This window comes from Mus caroli, unplaced genomic scaffold (genome assembly GCF_978045245.1).
Source record: "Mus caroli unplaced genomic scaffold, Mus_caroli_1 scaffold_9, whole genome shotgun sequence".
NCBI lineage: Eukaryota > Metazoa > Chordata > Mammalia > Rodentia > Muridae > Mus > Mus caroli.
Genome location: NW_028227264.1, coordinates 128656573 through 128666512, shown reverse-complemented (window position 1 = coordinate 128666512; position 9940 = coordinate 128656573). Strand labels below are relative to the sequence as shown.

Sequence of the window (9940 nt, the reverse complement as noted above, 5' to 3'; positions counted from 1 at the left end):
AAAATAAATCCAATGTTTCTGGAGGTTTTTGTTTTCTTTTTTTTTTCAGAGCTAGAGGATTGTCCAGATGACATATCTATTGATGAAACTACAGTATTGAAGTCACCCACAGTCACTGTGCTGTGGTTAATTTCTTGTATTAACATCTGGTAATATTTGTAGCATGAAAATAAATGGGCCTGTATTTGGAGTGCATATGTTTAAATTGTAATATCCTCTTGGTATATTATTCCATTAATGTTTGTAAAGTAACCTTCATTGTGTCTTCTGAAGTCTATCTTGCCAGATGTGAGTGAAAGACTCTAAGAGGAGTCCCTTGCTCAGGCCTCAGGACAATAGCGGACACCCAAGAACTCACGATAGACCAAGCTTGATGCAAACTACATGAAGCTTTATTCGGGGAAAATCGGAGCTCTGGGAACGACTCATATACCACGCAGGGGTAGAGGAGTCAACCCTGAGGGCAAAGGGGTTTCAGTTTTTATAGGTCCTTAAGGGGGAAATGAGAAGGGGGGAAGTAGGTGATTTCCAGATCTAAACAATGTCTATTCTAAAATGATTGATTCCTCAAGAAATGGGTATGGGAGGGAAACAAGGAAAGAGTCTAATGAAGGTGCAGCAACTCTGGATTGGCCCCAACTATGGTTGCTGGGGAGATTTTCTGACTCTTTCCCAGCAACCAATATAGCAACCAATATCACAAACACCTGGCAGTGAGGTGCAGCAATGGGCACACACCTGGTCAGAACATTGGCAGACACACAGGTTCGAGGAGTGGCCAGAGCATTGTGCACCTCTATTTTTCTAAATCAGTGAAGCTAGTTCTACTAACAATGAAATCTATTTTGCCAATTTTAGGGCTTCTGTGAGCTTTTACATTCTGTCAGGATCTTTCATGAGAATATCTACTAATGTTTGGTTTTTACTTCCATTTGCTTGCAATATCATTTTCTGCCTGTTTACCCTGAGGTGGTGAGTAACTTGACCATACACAATTTTCCAATATAAAGTCCATATCTAACTCTAAATTCCAGAAAAAGAGATCATAATTCTTTGAGTTGATCTCCAATCTATGCCTAGTAGATAGTACTCTGGCCTAGTTCATTATTCTCCAGTTTTCCCAAAATGAAGTGTGATTTTGGATGGTGATTTTGATTTTTATGATCGCCACATGTAAGTTTTAGATTCCCCTGACCCACAATATCTACTATAGAACAATCTCTTTCTAGCCTCCTAGATCAAGTATTACCCACAAAGAAATGCTACTCAAAAGTCTGTAGTAGCTTGCACAAGCCTTTCTTCCTTATCATACTGTTCTTGCTTTATTATTACCTCTCAGTTTTTTTTATTTCTACTCTAATAGTGTATATGTGTGGCCCTCCAGTAACCTCTCAGTGTAATGTCTCTCTAACGACTTGTGTATGCTCTAATTATGTATTACATTAGCTTCCTCAGATGTTTATGATTGCCACATGTAAGTTTTAGATTCCCCTGTCTAAAATCAAATAAGTTGGGGGCAAAGCTTCACAAGGTAAAAGTAGATTGGTTGTCTATAAGCAGCCTCAAATCAGCAAACAGAAGCTAAAATTGCTGTTACATGCAGGTCCTTGGCCAAAGGCAAGCGCTGACCTTTCCAAGACCTTGTGCCTCTCCATCAGCAAAGATGAAAACCCTCTTGTCAAAGGGACATTCAACTAGTGTTGGCAGAGTCACATGGCAATTATCTCCATGTAGAAATCTAGAGACTGGGGCTGTTGGATTTTTTTTAATGTTACAAATGATTAAGCAAGAATGCCCATAAGTACTTTGAAGGACAGTCTTTTGGAGGAAACAAAAGGAAAGACACAGGATCCCTAATCTCCCATCACAAGACTATTATCAAGGTACAAGTACTATTCGGAAAGAAGAGGAACTGCAGGACAAGGTGCTACAACCTGCCCATCACCCATGCTCATTGACCAATGTGTGAGTTTGCCACAGCAACAGAAAGCAAAAGCAAAAGCATTATGCCCAACAAAAAATCAACTGCACAGAAGACAACTTATTTCCTATTTCCTGCTATTATTTTTAATCATTATTGTCACTGTCATTTATTTAAGACTTGTATTTTGCTAATTTTTTATCTTTTACAATTTCATTCATATATATAATTAATTTGTTCATCTTCACCTCCCTGACCTATCTCAACACCCTCCTTCACCCACCAAAACCCTTCTTCTTCCAAATGAATCCCTCAACTTTCTTGGTTGCTGTTGTTGTTGTTGTTGTTGTTGTTGTTTAGTTTGGTTAATTGGTTTGGTTTGGTTTCTTCTTTTGTTTCCCATTGAATTTCAGTAGATTTTTTTAATACTTTATTTTATTTTTAATTTACTTTTTACACTCCATATTCCATTTCTCACACCCACACACCCACCCTCCATCTGCTCCACAGCCCACATCTCATCCCCACCCCACCCTGTCTCCATGTGGATGCCCCAAACACCCACCCAACCTGACCTCTAAATTCCCTGGGGCCTCCAGTCTCTTGAGGTTAGGTACATCATCTCTGAATGAACACAGGCCCGGAAGTCCTCTTCTGTATGTGTGTTGGGGACCTCATATGAGCTGGTGTATGCTGCCTGGTTGGTGGTCCAGTGTCTGAGAGATATCAGGGGTCCAGATTAATTGAGACTGCTGGTCCTCCTACAGGATTACCTTATCGTCATCTTCTTTCACCCTTCCCTAATTCAACAACTGGGGTCAGCTGCTTCTCTCCATTGGTCGGGTGCAAATATCTGCATCTGACTCTTTCAGCTGCTTGTTGTATCTTTCACAGGGCAGTCATGATAGATCCATTATTGTGAGCTCTCCACAGCCTCAGTAAAAGTGTCAGACATTGCGACCTCCTCTTGAGCTGGATCCCACGTTAGTTCTGTCACTGGACCTTCTTTCCTCAGACTGCGTTCCATTTCCACCCACAAACCTTCATTATTCCCATGAGAATGGATGAGCCTGCCACTTACCGTAGTCAAACCCCACATCAGAAGCCCTCCAACCTCCTCTACAAAAGTTTAGTCATGCCCCAGGTATGGCCAATTCCATATTGGGCTGAAAAACGTCCATCTCCTGTAAAGACAAGAAGTCCACTAAGTGATCAAAGTAGCAAACCACATCTGAGGTAGCCAATGAGAGATTAAAATCCAAGGAGAGAGATGGAGGTTCAAATTCCTTATCATCCAAACATGGTGTTATGATTTGTCTTAGCCTGTGCACTAGAGCTCAGTGATTATCAGGTAATTGTCATTTCCTCTGGGAAACTCCATCTTCACACAACTACTACCAGAGTCTCATTGTTCCCAGAACCCCACTGGGCTAATTGAGCTTCATGCATGAATATACAGGATCATTATTTGCAGGATCATGAACATCTTGGCAGCGGTTACTGAAGTAAAGAAAGTGACACTTCTTCCCTCATTTGCTGATGACTTCTTGTTAGATTCCTCAGAGTCTTTTTAAACTTCTTCACCACTCTCCTATTAAAAGCTTAAGTTAAAGGTTCTTGGCAACTACTACTGCTCATTAGCACACTCTTGATGTGGGTCTCCTGAGATTTTCACTTCTTTCCTCAACTGACATGCCTAGGGTCTCCTCTGAATTGAGTTGTTTAAATATGCTTTAGAAATGAGCTCTAGTGAAATGTCCTTATAGTCTGAGTTATTCAGAGGACTGACACAAGATCACTTGAACTCATAGCAAGACCCTGTTTCAAACAAATAAGCAAATTAATAAGACTGCTGCACTAAAGATGCTCAAATCTGCTAATCAGAGAGAAAGCACATAACCAGACTCAGACAAATTAGAACACAGAAAGTGGGGCTCTGAAGACATACTCCTTTGTGGGATTTTATTCACAATTTATTAATTCATAACTTGAATGAGTCACAGAAAAGAGATGCTAGATGGGAAGCTATCAGTAAATTAATACATTTATGTTAACATGGAAGGAAGTGATAACTGAGTGCTAAATTGATAAATAGTAAGATGAGTAGGCTTGGCCTATTAAAGTTTCTTAAATTCGTGAATTGTTGTAAATAATTATTTCATTAAAAAGCAATGATGCACAAGCAGGCAAGTTAAGCTTTACACCACTTTCCATCCATTCCTGTCTCTTAAGTCACGATGCTTCTCATGGACACTCAGGATTAGAATCACATAGAATTTGTTCTACAAGCCAAAGGTACGTATAGTCTGACTTTATAGCTGCATTAGCATTACTTTTTGTGATGTTAAATCATGAAGTTGTACCTCTTTTTATTAAAACACATGCTTGTTTTGCAACATTGAAACAATAGTGACAGATATAAAACAAAATGGCTCCAGTTAATGATTTCTACCTTCAGATCTGTGTGACTATGCCCGTAGCACTGTATCAAATACATCTTTCCAAATGAGTTTGATAAGTGTTTTTCCTCTCATTTTTATTGATCTGTACTTCATTTTGTAATTCATAGATAGCAAAAGTGTTATATTAATGCTAGTTCACATTGTTTCTAACTTTTAGCCAAGCATGACAGTGCATACTTCTAAGCTCAGTACTTATATTCTTGGGAGACTGATGCAGGAGGTGGAGAGAGAATGAGAACAGCCTGAGCTACACAGTACAAATCTGACTCAATTTTTTTCAACTTTTATTATTTACAAAGCCAAAACAAATACCTTTGCAAAATTACTACTGCAGAATTAGGTAGAATGTGCACATACTGTTTCAAATGATAACATGGAACTCTTTACAAAAATAATAATAATTACCAGGAGATGCCAGAGCCTGAAACTTCAAGAAGATTGGACTCTATGTCTTGTTAATTGTACATTCTTGGAGACAACACAAAAGATATGTCCCTGAAGGTTCAGATATGCTCAGCAATGGGGCATTGGGTTTCTTTATTACAGTGATCTTGAAAATCAAAACCATATAAAGTACAAAATATTCTTGATAGTCAAGGCTTCTGAGTGGAACACTAACCTTTCTGTAAAAGAGTAACAGGACCAGTGATGTGGAGTGCCTTTCCTGTTTATGTGCTGAGACTATTCTATAAAGATAAGGAAAGAGACAGCACCTATCCAGGAGGATGAGGGAATATGAGAGGAAGTCCCAGTCATGGACAAGTCCCTCCCCTGACAGGAGAATGCAAAGCATTACCTAAAAGTCCCTCCTGAAATCATTTGATCTCTCTCCTTCCCTAACAGATCACTCATTGAACTGAAAACTTAACACAGGGATAATTCTATGACAAAATAAGCTTTATACACACTGTCTTTCCAGCCAATTTCCAATGCTGTGTGGGACAGAACTGATGTTTCCTCCCCAAGTCCACTCAGTTCATCTGTTCACAAGGTATTCTTTGCTGTGTTCTCATACATAAAACTGTTCTTGGTCCACTGTAACAGCTCTTTAATAAACATCTGCAGTGCTCTCTTGGTGTCAATGAATAGCTTTACTTTGGGTTTATATGAAATACCCTTATTTACCCATCAATTTTTAGAGAGAGTTAATGCTGAGTATACATCATTCTATGTTTTCCAGCTTTTAGAACGAGAGATCTGAGGCTACCCTGTTGTTTCTGCCTGGGTGTTTCAGTTGGTCTTTTGTCCCTTACAACTTTTGGTAAAGTTTCTTTGCTTTTTACTCTTGACATCTTCCCATATGCTCTGGAATGATTATGCTCTGGTCCTATCATGTTCTCTGTGTTTAGTGTCTATTTTATTCTCTTGGTTTGGAATATTTCTACTATAATTTCATTGAATAAAATAACTATGTCCAGTGAATGTACCAGCTCCCTCTTCGATCGACATCAGTGGATCCTTAGCTTTGGGCTCTTGAATGTCACAGACTTCTTAGAAATTTGAATCAAATTCATTCCATGTTTCTCTTTCTGTAAGTCAGAATATGTTATCATCTCAACTCCATTCTTAAAATTTATTCTTCTGAATGATCTTTTATTAATGTTTTCTGCTATTCTGCTTTTAGTTATTTGATTCTTCCATTTCTAAATTTTCTGTTTAGTTCTTTCTCAGTTCTGTTTAGTTTCTCCATTTCTTGCTCAATTCTTCTTTGTTTTTGTTGAATTTCTACAAGTTATTAACCATTTTTTTAACTTTGGTAACATTCCTGTCTAGATGTTGAATTGATTTTCTTACTTTGTTAATGGGTTTGAGTCACCTATAGTAACCTTGATCCTTTTAAAAATGGACTCTGCATTCCCTCTCTGAAGTTTCATCTATGTTCTAGTCTTAGTGCCTTTCTTTGTATTGAGATTGTAAGAAGCAGCCAGAGTACAGAGATTTGCACAGGTGAAGAGCCTGCCTTTGTCTAGTTGTCAAGTATTCCTCTGGAGCTTCAGAATTTGGAGGCTCTACAACACTGAAGGGCAGGTAGGTGGTTCAGAAGTCAATTGACCTGAGCACAGACTTGGGACTGTCAAACTCAAGTAATAATCTCAACTAAAACCTGCTCCCTCCCTGAGGGTGGAGTCATTCACATCACTCTCTGAGCCAAGCATCCTGCAATTGTCAGCACCTGACCCTCCTGCCCTCCACTCTTGCCCCCATAAGCTGTGTCTCTCTCTGAGACTGTGGCTGGTTCAATTCAAGGTTCTCTGATTTCTGGTGATTCTTAGTTCTCAAACTCCTACAGTATCTCGGTTTTGAGTAATAGGTTTCCTCTAAAAAAAAAAAATGCCATCTGTGGTGATTTGGATATGCTTGGCCCATGGGAAGTAGCACTATTAAGAGGTGTGGCCTTATTGGAGGAAGTGTGTCACTGTGAAGGTGGAGCTTTGAGGTCTCATATTTGTGCTCATTTCTGGCCAATGTGATCCAGAGCCTCCTGCTGGCTGCCTGTTGAAGACAGTCTCCTCCTGGATGACTTCATGAGGATGATGGACTGAACCTCTGTAATTAAGATCCAGCACCAATTAAATGGTTGCCTTAATAAAAGTTGCCTCACTCATAGTGTCTCTTCACAATAATAAAAACCTAACTAAGACACCATCCTTCCACTGCCCTCTAAATCATACAGAATGGCCACTGATGACTCTAAATTCCAAAGTAATTGCCATGTCACCAAGATGGACAGATACAATCAAAGCTGTTGAGGGCTTTGAGATCATCCTGAGGTCAGAAATGACAAAGAATTCTCATCTGACTTGATTTTAAATAAGAATCAGCTCCCACACCCCTGGCCACTATCATAGATCCTCTAGGGTGGAGCTTCAGTTGTCCAGTGAGCTCTTTCCCATGCATTGACTGTGTTTTTCTACATATGTAGGGACCCTATCACTACTGTGCACAATTTCCAAAGCTCTCCTTTTTCTCCTTCAGATGTTATTGTCTTTCTTATTCTGACTCTTCTTCACTGGGTCACACAGAGGCAACTTATAGCACATTATCTTATTCATAAGTCTCAAGCAGAAATATCTTTAAAAAATGGTGAATGCAGAAGATTGTGTCAAAATTATACATTGAGTTATCTACTGCACATACCTTTGATAAGGAACTGAGAACTCCAGAGTTATGGAAAAGACTCTAGGAAAAGTCAAATAAATGGGGCTCTTATAATAGTTCCATAAATATTCAGAAAAATACTCCTCATCTAAATGAAAGCTAATTCCTCAAGTTCTCAAAGTAGAATGTAAACAACCCCATCTATCTAAAGTTTTCATCAGAAACTCTTAAATGAGGTTTGTATCTTTTGACTTTAAATTTTGTTTTCTAGCCACAATAAAACCACTTACCAATAAATATAAGTACAGGACAAATGCAGGAACAGTAATCTAACAGAAGATGCATCATCTGTTCTTTGGATGATACCATCTAGGATGGAAGAAATGGGACATGACAAGGAGATCCCCAAAGCCAATGAACAGAAAGGATGCTGGTAATGATGGACCACAAACTCCAAAACTCAGATGGAAGGTGGGACTTTTCACTTAACTATAATTTTAATGAAATTATTTGCCTACTAAAAGGTTCTTCAATTGTGAGTTAACCTCATTTCTTCTCCCACTGGAGTCAAGTGAGTAATATAGGCAAGACATCATTACAGAATTAATTAACATAATAAAAGATCAAAAGTACAAGGATGCTTCTATTGTGTATTCTCTGATAAACTCACTAGGCTCCAATCCAACATCAAACAATTGGCCTTGGTTAAACTAAGTGGATCAGTCAGAAGACAAAACTAAATGTCCTGGGAAAGTGACAGGTCGAGAGGAGGGGTGGGTGATAAAGGAGGGTGGGGGAGAAACAATAAGCAGAATGCATTATAAACATAAATGAAATTGTCAAAAAATGTAACTGAATTGTTTTTGAGTAGAGGCTAGTTCAAATGAAACTTAAAAACAGAAAATAATTTGGGTGTTTGTTTAAAAGAAAAGCATGCAGAAATTACAACTAAAAAAAAAAAATTAAAGAAAAGCACCATAGAAAATTCTCAGGCTAGTAAGATGGCTCCTGCAGCCTGAGGGAAAGACGTTTCCTGCAATTCTATAGAAAAAGATTAACCCATCTTAAATATTCTAGACTCCTGTCCTATCACTGACTCAACACATCTGTGTATTCACAGGCAGCCAGTGTTAGCCATTAAAAATCAGACTTTGACTGAATTCATTCTGCTGGGACTCACAGACGCTCCAGAGCTTCAAGTCTGTGTTTTCCTATTTCTTCTCCTCACATACATACTCAGCGTTCTGGGGAACCTGACCATCATCGTCCTCACGCTGCTTGATTCCCACCTCCAGACACCCATGTACTTCTTCCTCAGGAACTTCTCCTTCCTCGAAATCTCCTTCACATCCACGTTTACTCCTCGAGTGCTCTTCAGCATCTCCACAGGAATCAAGACCATCAGCTTTGCTGGGTGCTTCACTCAGTACTTCTTTGCCATCCTCTTTGGAGCCACTGAGTTTTACCTCCTGACTGCCATGTCCTATGACCGCTATGTGGCCATCTGCAAGCCCCTGCACTACACCACCATCATGAGCAACAGGGTCTGCACCCTGCTGGTCCTCTGCTCTTGGATGAGTGGGTTCCTAATCATCTTATTCCCAATCATCCTGACCAGTCAATTGGATTTCTGTGCATCCAATGTGCTCAATCATTATTACTGTGACTATGGGCCCCTCATAGAAATAGCTTGTTCTGACACAAGGCTGCTGGAACTCTTTGACTTTGTTTTAGCAGTGGTGACCTTGATTGTCACTCTGGTGCTGGTGATTTTCTCCTACACACGCATCATCAGGACCATTCTGAAAATCCCATCTGCACAGCAGAGGAAGAAGGCATTTTCCACTTGTTCCTCCCACATGGTTGTCATCTCCCTCTCTTATGGAAGCTGCATCTTCATGTACATAAAGCCTTCAGCCACAGAACGGGTTGCCTTCAATAAAGGGGTAGCTGTACTCAATAACTCAGTTGCCCCTTTACTGAACCCATTCATATACACTCTAAGGAATAAGCAGGTGAAGCAAAGCTTCAAGGATATCACTAGGAAGATTGTAAATCTCCAGTGAATCTGATGACCCCAGACTAAAGGGGAGTTCTGGACAGTAGTTAGAGTCCATCCTCACAGACGCTCAAGGCCAGCCTCTCCTCCCAGTTAATGCATCACCTGAGATGAATTTGCCATGAAGACATTTCAACTTTACATTTTAGACTTACCAATGACCTTTGAGCAAGATGTTTGTAATGAGAGTTTAGTTTCTAAAAAATCCAGCTATGTTATATAAACATGTTTTTGTTTTAATCCCGGGTGTGGGATATGGGGTTGCCTCAGATTATCCACAGCAGCAGGCTATTTGTCTTGTGTGGTGTCTGGCAGGGGTGTGATTCTGCCAGCTTCAGATGGTTTAATTCTGAAGACTCTGGAGACTTCAGAGTAAAAATGCCAGAGCCCAGAGCCCAG

At 39.7% G+C, this 9940-nt stretch overlaps 1 protein-coding gene across 1 annotated transcript; it reads left to right on the top strand.

Annotated features, from left to right (window-relative positions):
• Positions 1–7856: 7856 nt before the first annotated feature.
• LOC110302777 (olfactory receptor 6C4-like) lies at positions 7857–9548 on the top strand. Its single transcript, XM_021173513.1, has 2 exons — positions 7857–7915; positions 8603–9548. Exons 1-2 carry the CDS (start codon positions 7857–7859, stop codon positions 9546–9548), a joined length of 1005 nt encoding a protein of 334 aa, XP_021029172.1.
• Positions 9549–9940: the final 392 nt, after the last annotated feature.